The sequence below is a fragment of the Bufo gargarizans genome, chromosome 1 (genome assembly GCF_014858855.1).
Source record: "Bufo gargarizans isolate SCDJY-AF-19 chromosome 1, ASM1485885v1, whole genome shotgun sequence".
NCBI lineage: Eukaryota > Metazoa > Chordata > Amphibia > Anura > Bufonidae > Bufo > Bufo gargarizans.
Window position 1 is genome coordinate 384,892,036 of NC_058080.1, and position 13,286 is coordinate 384,905,321.

Genomic DNA, 13,286 nt, shown 5'->3' on the forward strand with positions numbered 1-13,286 from the left:
GGGGCTAAGTGGGGGAAGAAGGGGATATGTCAACCCCTTTAATAGTGGGGGGGGGGGGGGGGGGGTCTCACTCTGTGTCTCATAGATCGGCTGCAGGGGCATGGTGCTCAGTGACCACCACATCCTTTTCATTATTCACTAGGACTCACACTAACCACATATTAAAGGCCTATCCTAAAAACAGGTCTTTCATGTTGAATATTGAAATCCACAGTTTGATAAATGTATACGGTACAATCATCCATTTCTCTTTGAGTATATGTCCCAGTGCGATTCAGTAGATTCCAAACAGTTGACTGATTTCTTAGTTCACAGTGACATTCATCTGTTTTTGTTTTATTTTACATTTGATCTAAAGGGAAATTTTATGTTTTTTGTCCTGTAGGAGTGGATTTTTTTCAGCTTCTTTGAGGAAGAATCGTGGCATGGAGAATGGTATAAAAGAAAGTCAAGTGGGTCTAAGCAAAAATGGCAAGCATACTGTACTGCCTACTGCTATGGTAAGGAACTAAAGAAAATCTGTAGATCCTGTAGTAATTAAGTAATACATTATTTGTGATGCTGTGCAGGGTTTCGGGTATTGTAATGTTGCCTGGGCACTGATCTGTCCTGTCTGGTGATACATCTTCCATTGCCAGCTGCACATTTTGGTAGGAGAAGCATCCAAATGTATGTTGATAGTGTCACTTTAAATCCACTTACTATGGTTTTATGTAGTTGGTTACCACATGTACATGTTCCTATGTTGTGTGTTTTTTTTTTTTTTTTTATTCTTCTCACCCCTTTTCACCATGTAAGAGCTCATGCACACGAACGTGTGCCGGCTGGGCCTGTATTGCTGCCCGGGTCTGCAATATATGGGCCCTGGCCATTTGTGCACCGCATTATGGATGCAGACCCATTCACTTGAATAGGTCCGCAATCCAGAAGGTCCGGTGTGGAACAGAGGCACAGAACCCCACGGAAGCACAACAGAGTGCTTCCGCTGGGTTTCTGTCCGTGCCTCTGCACCACCAAAAAATAGAACATGCTCCATTATATTTTTTTTTTTTTTAGCGTTGTGGATGGATCACGGACCAATTCAAGTTGAATGGGTCTGGATCAGCCTGCAGCAGCCACACGGATGGGGCCCGTGCACTGGGGACTGCAAATTACAGTCACACCCGAAGCCAATCACTCTAGTTAGTTTTCATCCTGTATGTAGCACTTCCTGTTACTGTATCCAACCAAACCCATGATGCACTTCTCCTTTCCCTACTGCAACTCCAGCACCGCCCCTAACGACACCCAGCCAGTTTATAGCTTCTCCCACCCAGCTAGTAACATAGACCACTACCCTATCACTGCTTCTCACAGCCCAGAACAGAAATTAGGAGCAATAAAGGTAAAATAAATACATTTCAAGATTACAGCTACCTTCAGAAATGATTACTTTAAAGGATGATGCTAACCAAAAAACTCCTTTAAACTTGCCATGGAAAGTCTTTCAACACGCAGTTTTCACCCAGCAGTGTTATTTGTGCCCTCCAGGCCCATCAGATGAATCATTGGTGGTAATGCTCACTGGAGGTCCCATTAACTGTGAGCATTGTCTACCTCTTATTTATTTGCTAGGTGTGGTTGACAGTCAGTGTTGCTGTATGATAAATTTGCATCCCATTTACACATCTGGCCCTGAGCTTGTTGCTTCTTACTAAATTAATAAATGCACATCCTTTAATAACCTCACTTTTAACTGAAAAGCTTTTCAGTTTAACTTAAAGGGGTTGTCCGGGTTCAGAGCTGAACCCGGACATACCCTTATTTTCACCCAGGCAGACCCGCCTGAGGCTAGCATCGGAGCATCTCATGGTCTCTTTTGTTTATCATAACACACTGCCAGGCGGAAACTTCTGCCTGGCAGTGTGTTTGGTGACGTCACCAGCTCTGATGGGTGGGCTTTAGCGCTGCCCTAGCCGTTTTACTGGCTAGTGCAGCGCTAAATCCCGCCCATCAGTGCCGGCAGCCCCATGGAGAGCCCCGGTACGTCACTGGATCTCCAAAAAATGCCTTTGCCCTGTGCGATTTAGTGCAGGGCAAAGGAGAGCATCGGAGCATGAACTGTTCCAATGGTCATGTCAGGGGGGGGGGTGCCGAGGTGAAAATGGAAGTATGTCCGGGTAGGTAAAATAGGGTACCTGATAACTAAATGATTAGTGGAGACTAATTGCCAAGGACCCCCATTATCCATTAATTGAACATTACAGATTTTTCCTGCACAGATGCACCTGCTGCACAAGAAACTACAATACAGCTTCATTCACTAGACCCATTTCCTTTTGTTCTCGTGCTCATCAGGGGACTCAGTGGTCAGATACCCTCCCAAACCAAACATTATGGCATATTCTAGTATGCAACATAACATTATTAAATTGGAATGCACCTTTAGTGTATGTCTACACAGGACAGAATAAACGTGTTACAAAGTTCACTGCAAAACCAATTTTTTTACATGAGGCCTTCTGTAACTGTCATGTTATTGGGGTAATAAAGACACAGTAGAAGAACTGGGAGCTCTGGAGTGGGGTTACATCCAGACAGTATCGGTCCCTTGGTCAGGCAGGAACCAACAGTCGGTTACTACCTGGCGAAGGGACTGGTACGGTCCCGAAACATGTTGCAGAGAAAACTATTAATAAAGCATTTAGTTGCTTGTAACAAGATTGTATTGTCTGCTGAGGTAGCACCACTCCAGCACTCCCTGTTCCTCTACTGTTTCTTCACTGTATGTTCTGGTTCTCTGTGGATCCAGCGTGGACTGTGTGCATCACCTCAAGATCCATTTATCGATGGCACTATAGGTTGTTGTGCCCTCAGCACAACATATTTAGGAGAGCAGCTCTCCTGCCTGGATTCTTGCCTTCATTCTCAAAGGTCCCGTCTATGATCTGCTTTCCATTCTCCCCTTGCATGTAAATGTGCTGGTGGGGTATCATGTCATTGGGGTACACAGAGACTGTGGGTATAGCTGCTTCCACTAGGAGGTGGACAATAATCAGAAAAAGTATTATCTCCTCCTACTAGCTATATCCCTCCTACAGACACTGAGCTTATCAGTTTTAGCTCAGTGTCTGTAGGAACAGACCTTCCTGCAAATGTAGGGCTGTTTTCTACTTTTATTTTTAGTTTATTATTTTCCAGGACGTCCCCCATCACAGCACATGGGAGGATGTCCTTATAGACCTATGTAGGGACAGGAAGCAAGAGAGTTTAACCTCTTCAGGACACATGACGTACCGGTACGTCATGTATAGTTCCGATCGCCGCAGCCCGGCGGGCGGTGATCGGAGCAGGCACCTTGGCTAAATGCGCCCCCCCCCATGTCAGCGATCACCGCAAACCGCAGGTCAATTCAGACCTGCGGTTTCGGAAGTTTCTGATCCCCGCGGTGTGTGACCGTGGGGATCAGAAACTTCAAATAGCCTTTATTTTACACGTGCTCTTTTTCACGTGCAAAACCCCGTGCCAACTTCTTGATCACAACTCTTGCTCCTCCTCTTCTGCTGGGTCTAACACAGTGAATTGGACCTGGGTCTTGACGGACAGTTTTCTGCCCCGGACTCATTATCTAATCAAGACCACAACTCTTGCAGCCTACTAAGCCATTTCTTTAGTGGGATTGGAGCGGCATGTCCCTTATTCCCGGCAGTCTGAACTACATGCCCAGTGCACCAATCGCCTACCCTTCCTCTCCACAGATCGCTAGGATATGCCCCCATTGTCTGATAGGTGCGAGTCCCACCTCTGGGACCCTACAATGAGAACGGATCGGGGAAATTAATGGAGGGTGTACTGCGCATGCGCAGCTGCCCTCCATTCATTTCAATGGGGCCGCCGGAAATAGCCGAGCAATTTTGTGGTGGACGGACCCTGGGAAACCCGGGGTCCTCCAGCCACAGCTCTCCCCGCTCCGTTCTCCTTGTAGGTGCGGGTCCCAGAGGTGGGACCTGCACCTATCAGACAATGGGGGCATATCCTAGCGATATGCCCCCATTGTATGTGATGGGAATACCCCTTTAAGCCCCACAAGCATTTTCCTCTGTCTGGGTACGACGCTGGTGTTGGAGGCTGCTACTTTAAAGCTCAGATTTTTTTTGCAGCCAATAAGGCCAGCTATGCAGTAGGACTGGAAGTGATGTGTCCACTATTCTTGGCCCTTTTAGGGAGCTATCCAATTCTGCATGAGACTCAGTTTCTGTACCTTTACTCATACATGGCTGTCTCATTGTACACCCTTGTCCTTTCAGTCTGAGAGTTCCTACAAATCTCTGCCCTGTAGAATTTTGTCATTTGCAGGCTTAGTCCTTACAGTAGCCCTGAAGTTTTTCTGTAACCACTCAAGTATTGACCATATCCTCTCATTCAGTGGAAGTTCCCAGGTTTTTATTCCATTTCTATTGCCTGGATCTTGTCTTCCCTTGGCCCACAGCCCTCCTCACCTCTGGCCTGCAGCCTCTCAACCGATGCCAGCAGATGCTTCTGTCTTGGTCTTGCCCCGGCATCTTTCTGGAGCTGCCATTTGGATTGACATTGCATTTCCGGTGTCCATTTGCTGTTGTTTGAGTTCTTAGCTTGAGTAGTCTATCAAGCTACTAATTAGTCACCCACGGTCTCTTTTCTGTCTTCCGTGTTCTTGCTCCCAATATTTGAGAAGGTGCTTTGAGACAACCAGCTGCAAGGGATATCCTTTGTTGTACAGTTCACAGTAATGCTCAGTCCAGTCCCTTGGGACTCTATTCCACCATTCCATGGGAAAGAAGACTAGTCAACGGTCAAAGTATTGGAAGTAAGTACAGTACTTACTGGGTCTTTACAAAGTCCTTCCCCCAGGGCAATAACTCTTTACATTCAATACCACACTCGGCCTTTTAGTTGGCCAATTCTAACCTGCTGGAGCATCCTGTTCATCTCTAATAGTTCCTCCTGCACCCACTTGGGGCTCTCTTCCCCCTACCATTTCAATATTTTTTTTTTTTTACTTTGTTAGACCCAGTTTTTTAGGTGTGTCCAGACCTTTTTAGTCTGACCAGGCCACCCATAGCCTGCCGGTTTTGCCATGGTAAACCACGATTCAATAATTGGAGCTAATGCTTTATTTTCTTTCTGCGTGGATTCCACAGCTAATAGTGGTTCTCTCTTTTTTTCTTAGGCCCCTTTCACGCGGGTGAGAATTCCGCGCGGGTGCAATGCGTGAGGTGAACACATTGCACTCACACTTAATCCGGACACATTCACTTCAATGGGGCTGTTCAGATGAACGGTGATTTTTCACGCATCACTTGTGCGTTGTGTGAAAATCGCAGCATGTTCTATATTCTGTGTTTTTTCACGTAACGCAGGCCCCATAGAAATTAATGGGGATGCTTGAAAATCGCATAGCATCCGCAAGCAAGTGCGGATGCAATGCAATTTTCACTCATGGTTGCTAGGAGATGATGTTAGTAAATTGATAAGTCAATTTAGGCTACTTTCAGACTTGCGGCAGTGTGATCCGGCGGGCAGTTCCGTCGTCGGAACTGGCCGCCGGATCCGCCGATCTGCTGCTGACTTAAAGCATTTGTGAGACGGATCCGGATGCGGATCCGTCTCACAAATGCATTGCAAGGACGGATCCGTCTCTCCGCTTGTCATGCGGACCGACGGATCCGTCTTGTACATTTTTCTCATTTTTACCGATCTGCGCATGTGCATGCCTGAACGACTGATCCGGAATTCCGGTATTCTGAATGGCGGATCCGGCGCTAATACATTCCTATGGGAAAAAATGCCAGATCCGGCGTTCAGGCATGTCTTCAGTTTTTTTCGCCGGAGAGAAAACCGTAGCATGCTACGGTTTTCTCTTTTGCTTGATCAGTCAAAACGACTGAACTGAAGACATCCTGATGCAAACTGAACGGATTACTCTCCATTCAGAATGCATGGGGATAAAACTGATCAGTTCTTTTCCGGTATAGAGCCCCTGTGACGGAACTCTATGCTGGAAAAGAAAAACGCTAGTGTGAAAGTGCCCTTACTGTATTAATTTCCTTTATAACATGGTTATAAAGGAAAATAATAGCATTCTTAATACAGAATGATTACTAAAATGTGGATTGAGGGGTTAAAAAATAAATAACTCCCCTCATCCTCTTGTTCGCGCAGCCGGCATGTCTTCTTTCAGAACCTGCAAAAGGACCTTTTTGATGACGTAATCGTGCTTACCACGTGGTGAGCGCGATGAGATCAGCGCAGGTCCTGCTGAATGACGATAGAAGATCCTTCACCACCTGGTTAGCGCGATTACGTCATCAAAGGTCCTGAAAGAAGACATGCCGGCTGCGCGAACAAGAGGATGGAGGGGAGTTATTAATTTTTTAACCCCTAAAGCCACATTTTAGTAAGCATTCTGTATTAAGAATGCTATTATTTTCCTTTATGACTATGTTATAAGGGAAAATAATCAAATCTACAGAACGCCTAACCCAACCCCGAACTTCAGTAAAGAAGTCTGGGTACCACATTCAGCTTTTTCTCACGCGTGTGCAAAACGCATTGCACTCGCACGGAAAAAACGGAACTTCGGAACGCAATCGCAGTCAAAACTGACTGCAATTGCGTGCCTACTCACGCGGGTTTCCCTCAATGCACATGCGACATATCCGGAGAAAATCTGGACCGCCCGTGTGAAGGGGGCCTTAGTCTTGGCCAGCGCAACATTGTGCTTATCCTCTAGAGGTGTGTAAGGCCACTACCTGGCCTTCTCTTCACACCTTGCTCATTTCTTTAGGAGGCATACTACGTGATATTTAAGATGTTTTTCCTGGTTGCAGGGTTTTACAGCCAGCCATGGCTTCAATGGTTATGTTATGTTTTTTTGTTCCTTCCCCCTGGACTGCTTTAGGACATCCCATGGTCTCTGTGTAACCATTGACACAAGAAAGAAAATAGGATTATATGTGACTCATCTGTAAAATCCTTTTGTCTCTGAGTTCCTTGTGGGAACAGGTACCATCTGTTTTTACAGGGTTTTAGGCATCCATTAGCTTTTCCTTGATGGGTCCAAACTGCGAACAAGAGTTTTTCTCTGGATTTTTCTTTTAACCTTTTGTTGCTCCTCCTGACTGTCCTACTGCTTGCATACATACTGGTTAGCTCAGTGTCTGCAAGAGGGGGTGTAGCTGATAGGAGGGGCTAACACGTTTTCCAATTAATGTTGCCTCCTAGAATTTAGGTTACTTTCACACTGGCGTTTTGAATTCCGTTTGTGAGATCCGTATCAGGGATCTCACAAACTGTTCAAAACGGATCAGTTCAGCCCCAATGCATTGTAAATGGATAAGGATCAGTTTGGCTCCGTTCCGCCTCCATTCCGCTCTGGATGTGGACACCAAAACGCTGCTTGCAGCGTTTTGGTGTCCGCCTGGCGATGCGGAGCCAAATGAATCCATCCTGACTTACAATGTAAGTCGATGTGGACAGATCCATTTTCACTGACTCAATATGGTGCAATTGAAAACGGATCCGGCCCCCATTGACTTTCAATGTAAGTCAGGACGGATCCGTTTTGACTTATATTTTTTTTAAAAAGAATAATGCAAACGGATCCGTTCTGAACGGATACAAGCGTTTGCATTATAGTTGCGGATCTGTCTGTGCAGATACCAGACAGATTCGCACCTAACGCAGGTGTGAAAGTAGCCTTATTTATAGGTCAGTCACAAAAAAGCCTTTTTTATTTTAATTTATTATTATTTATTTTTTGTTCGAATTTGCCACAGATTCACCATGTGCATTGGGCAAAATTCGAAAGAATTGACATGTTATGATTTCAAATCTGGAGCACATGTCAATTTTTGCATGGGTATTTTTTCCATAGAGTGTCGGAGTTGTACACATTACAGATTTCCTGCCCTCAGATGCAGACAAAACATATTCAGCATTTACTCTTAGTCTGCAGTTGTAAAGAGAACCTGTCACCACAAAATACAGTTCAATCTGCAGGCATCATGTCATGGGGCAGGAGTAGCTGAGCAGATTGATTTGTATAGTTTTTTGGGGAAAGATTCGGCAAAACTTTATACATTTAAACCTCTTGAACTTAAGGCCCCATGTACTAGCAGTGATAGTGACAGCAGGGATACAAATTATGCTATCAGTGACTGATAAGACAGCCCCTGTGTACAACTGAAGCCAGAAGAAACAGAGACTTAAATGTATACATTTAAAATACAAGTTTTATAGAATCTTTTCCCACAAAACTATTTATCAGTCTGCTCAACTCATCCGGCTGTATAACATGCTGCATGCAGATTGCACACATTTTGTTGTGACAGTCTCTGCTGTTTCTGACTTCAGTTCTACATGGGGGCCAAAGCTCAAAGCTGGGTACTTTGGAGCTGTTTTCCAGCAGAATAAAAGTGCTTTTCCTGGTCATGGAATAAAGACACAAAGTACACACAGATATATTTGAAATGTATTTAAAATCTTCTGTGAGGCAGTGCTGTTAGTTATATTGGTGAAAATGAGGTGTCAGACTCCCTTTTAAACATCTGTTATTTCTGAGTTCAGTTGTACACGGGGAACGTCTTATCAGTTATTGATAGTAGGGCAGTTATTGGAAAGGAGCTGGAGTATTCATAGAAACACTTGTTCCCAATAATTATCCTGTGTAAAGGTGTCGCCGATCATCACCCTCGTTCATCGGATTAAAACATGGATGATGCCATCACCTAAGACATCATTTCAGGGCAGCAGATTGTGCTGACTGAACAGCGATCTTCTGTTCAGATTCAATGATTATCTGTGGCGAGCTGTCATCCATCGTCCCCATACAGCGGAGGTGATTGCTACATGTAAATGTAACTCTCACATCCTCTGACTAGCAGACAATTATTGGGAATGAGTTTCTTGGTGACAGGTTCTCTTTAGGGTCCATTCACACGTCCGCATGAATGGGTCTGCATCCGTTTTCAATGGGGCCAGAAAAGATGCGGACAGCACACAGTGTGCTGTCCGCATCCACACTTCTGTTCCGCAAAAAAATAGAATGTGTCCTTTTCTTGTCCGCAGACATGGACAAGAAAAGTAATTTCTATTTAAAGTGCCTGACATGTGCAGTCCGCCGGTGTCCGTGTCTTGCGGGTCCGCAATTTGCGGACCGCAACACACTTGTGGACGTGTAAATGGACCCTTTGTGTCTTACAGTTGACACTGCTGGATCAGCTCAGTGTTGTGCAGATGTGGCTGTATGACTTGCAGTCTGTAGCTTTCATGATCACGACTAGCAACAAAATGTAGATTGCGGTCAGCACCCACTGCTGTGTAAGTACTCTTTTGAGTCTGTATGCAGAGTTTTTTTTTATTTTTATTCAGCAGGTATAACTTTAATATATCTATCAGTTCCAGAACTATATTACCTCACATGAGAATGAATAATCCAGGCATACATGGGAGGAGGTTTTAGTTCCTCAGGGCAAAGGCCAGGGCGAGATCTCCACACTTTATCTTACTTTTACTGTGGGTAACAGTCAAATAAGATAAATGAAGGCAAATACTAGGGTACTTTGGTTTGCTTTTAAAGGGTGTATTAGTCTGCCAGATCATTGCTAACAAATTTTCGTAGTATTGCTCATTAGCAATTACTGGCAGTGTACACCCTGTTCCAAATTATGCAAATTCTATTTGTGTCACAAAGATTAAATGTGACTGATTCAGAGTACAGACGGGTTTGTGCAGATAAAGGCACATTGACGAAGATTTCTGCCAGGTCCATTCATCGGATCAAGAGAGCAGCTGCTAAAATACCATTACATAGCAGCAAACAGATATTTGAGGGTGCTGGTGGACATCAAGCTGTAGAGTCCTCCAGAGGCTTGCAACTGTGCATAAACCTTCTATTCAGCCACCACTAACCAATGCTCGCAATCAGAAACAGCTGCATTGGGCAGAAAAATACATGAAGACTAATTTTCAAACAGTACTGTTCACTGATAAGTGCCGTGCAACCCTGGATGGTCCAGATGGATGGAGTAGTGGATGGTTGGAGAACAGCCACCCTGTTCCAACAAGGCTGCGACGTCAGCAAGGCGGTGGTGGAGTCATGTTTTTGGCCGGGATCTTGGAAAGAGAGCTGGTCGGCCACTTTAAGCTCCCCTAAGGTGTAAAGATGACCTCTGCAAAGTATGTGGAGTTTCTGACTGACCACTTTCTTCCCTGGTACAGAAGGAAGAACTATGCTTTCCGTAATAAAATCCTCTTCATGCATGACAATGCACCATTTCATACTGCAAAGAATACCTATGCATCAATGGCTGCTATGGGGATAAAAGGAGAGAAAGTCATGGTGTGGCCTCCATCCTCCTCTGATCTCAATCCTACTGAGAACCTTTGGAGCATCCTCAAGCAAAAGATCTATGAGGGTGGAAGCCAGTTTACATCCAAACAGCAGCTCTGGGAGGCTATTCTGACATCTTGCAAACAAATTCAAGCAGAAACTGTCCAAAAACTCACAAGTTCAATGGATGCAAGACTTGTGAAGCTGCTATCAAATAAGGGGTCCTATGTTGAAATGTAACGTTAACTGTTAAAATGTTTAAAAAGTTAAAATGTTGTTAAAAGTTTGATTGAAATAGGTTTTGGGTTCAGTAAATATGCTGCAAACACAACAAATGACAATTTTCAGTTCTTTACAACCTATAAAGTGTTTTGAAACTTACTGTGCGTAATAATTTGGAACAGTGCGTTGTAGTCTTTTTGTTTAAAAAAAATACTGTTATCATTAGGAGGTTTGTTCAATAAAATTAGAATTGTACTCTTAATAGTTGATAACATGAGAATTATGCTGACTGTTATTTACATCAATTATTTAGGTAAATGAAAAAAATATCATTTGCATAATAAATTAGAACAGGGTGTAATACTACTGCCGATTACCAGATGAAAGAGCAAATGCAATCCAAATCTTTCAACAGGAGTAGAAATCATTGTTTGCCTGCGGTAGATCTGTCTAATCAAGATCTGCTGCCAGCAAACAACTAGTCAGTGTGGGGATAAGCGATGGCATAGTGATAGCCCCTTTCCCAGACTGTGGAGGAGATTGCTGCATGTTATAGGAGCGGTCTCCTCCGTTAGTGACCAAGCGATTTCCAGAAAGGAACGCTTCCATCCTGACAATCATCTGCTTTATCTGCAGGGCTAATACAGCCTTAACTTGATGAGCCTTTAAAATAGGTTGTCCTGTTACAACAACTTGTCCCTTATCCACAGGATAGGGGATAAGTGTCTGATCAATGCAGATACAACTTCTGGGGTCCCTGCTAATCCCTAGACATGTTGGCCCTTTTTCCTCTGTTTGAATGGAGTGGCGGACATGCATAACTGTGGCCACGCCATAATCTCTATGGGACTACCTGAAATAGCTGAGTACAAGTAGGACTGCAGTAAACGATTATTTTAGAAATCGCGTATTCTATTGATTATTTTTACGATTAATTGAGTACTCTAATAAGAAAAAATGAATTAATAGACTGTTTTCCTTTATAAAAACTCATCAGACCCCTATCATCAGTCCCTAACACCCTTAGTTTCCTCTTGTGCCAGCAGCTCTCCGCCCCCTTGTGCCAGCAGCTCTCCGCCCCGCTGCTCCTCCTGACATCTGGAGTGCACAGCGTCATTGGTTGCTATAACACTGTGCACTCTGGGCACCTGGCCTTAGTCGCACCAACTTACCTTTCCAGCAGGGGCGCTGCCGACACTCCATCATTTCGCGCTGCTCTGCACCTGATGTCAGGTCAGTGCAGCGCTAGACCATGGATGTGCTGCGGAGTGTCCGGAGGCCCCGGCTGGAAAGGTGAGTATTCCGAGTACAGCGGGAGACCACAGAGCGGGAGTAATAGTAAGCGCTTCACTCCCACTCCGTGGTCACGTGACACAAACGAGTCCTCGATGCAAAAAATGTGCATTGAGGATTTTTTTTTTCTGTCGATTTTAGTTGAGTACTCATTGCAGCCCTAAGTACAAGCATTTGTCACCCCTCAACACTGCTGACAAAACTATAAAGTTGATGGGATAGAGCAGTGCATACATACCTTATGGGATGGTTATGCAGGTTACATGACAGACAAATTGAAGTTTTAAACCCCTCGGTGCCACGAGCACAGGTGCCCAGGAAGTGGTCCATTCCGTGCCCTAGACTCTGCAGTGAATGCTTTGTGACCATTTCCTCTGCTCTGAGTGACATCTCTAGCGGTCTCCTGATTGGACACTAAGGGGCCACCTTTTGGCACGTGCCATATTTCTGTCAAGTATGATTTATCACATGAGGTATATATGCCTCTCTCTCCCTGTCCCCTATATAGTGCAGTTTTGAGGGGTCAAAACTGCTTCCTGTGGCATCCTCTCGCTCTCCTCTGTGATTGACAGTGCCAGGCTCCTCCACAGGATAGCGGATAACTATTAGATTGGTGGGTGTCCTTCTGCTGGTTCCCCCACTGATCACTAAAACAGGGACCCCCAGTACCCCACAGGGACATCTCAAAATGAACTGGCATGTCCAGTGGTAGGAACCCCACCAATCTAATAATTTTTTCCCTATCCTGTGGATGGGATATGCTACAGCCAGAATATCTCTTTAATTGCTCATTTACATATGGATGAAAAGTACCAGAATGAAGCAAAGGATCACTAAGTGAAGCCTCATGCACACCACCGTTTGTGTTTTGTGGTCCACAAAATATGAAATATAGATGACGTCTGTATTGAACATGTCTTTTTCTTGACCACAAAAAACAGTCCATGGACCCATTGAAGTTAATGGGTCCGAAACATAAAAAAACAATGCAACACAGACTATACACGGTCGTCATCCGTGTTTTGCAGACAGCAAAATATGGTTGTGTGCATGAGGCCTGTGTGTCTAGTAAATTTCCTGGTGACAGACTCCATTTAAGTGCTCATGCACACAACATATTTTTGGTCCATGCATGTCTGATTTCAAGGAGCATAAGTATCTAGCAGGACTTTAGAAGATACCACTTGGAACCGAACCCGAGTTCGGTAAAAGTTTTTTTACAGTAGAAATTAATTTTTTTAAGTTATTACCCGAAGTCTCGCAAGACTTCTTGAAGTAATAATTTCGGCTTATTAAAGCCAATACATTCTAATACAGTACGGTGGGCTCCGTACAGTATTCTAACAACGTTTTATGCGAATTGACTGTCGATTCGCTCATCCCTAGTCATCAATATAAGATCAGTGGAGGTCCAACTTTT

At 44.4% G+C, this 13,286-nt stretch overlaps 1 protein-coding gene across 1 annotated transcript in view; it reads left to right on the plus strand.

The window, feature by feature from the left end:
• The window catches only part of SLC25A42 (solute carrier family 25 member 42), a 72,844-nt gene that overhangs the window by 13,730 nt on the left and 45,828 nt on the right, over nt 1-13,286 (plus strand). Inside the window, exon 2 of the mRNA XM_044270570.1 lies at nt 386-500. Coding sequence (XP_044126505.1) covers nt 426-500 — 75 coding nt within the window. The 5' untranslated portion in view covers nt 386-425. The remainder of the gene's footprint in view (nt 1-385; nt 501-13,286) is intronic.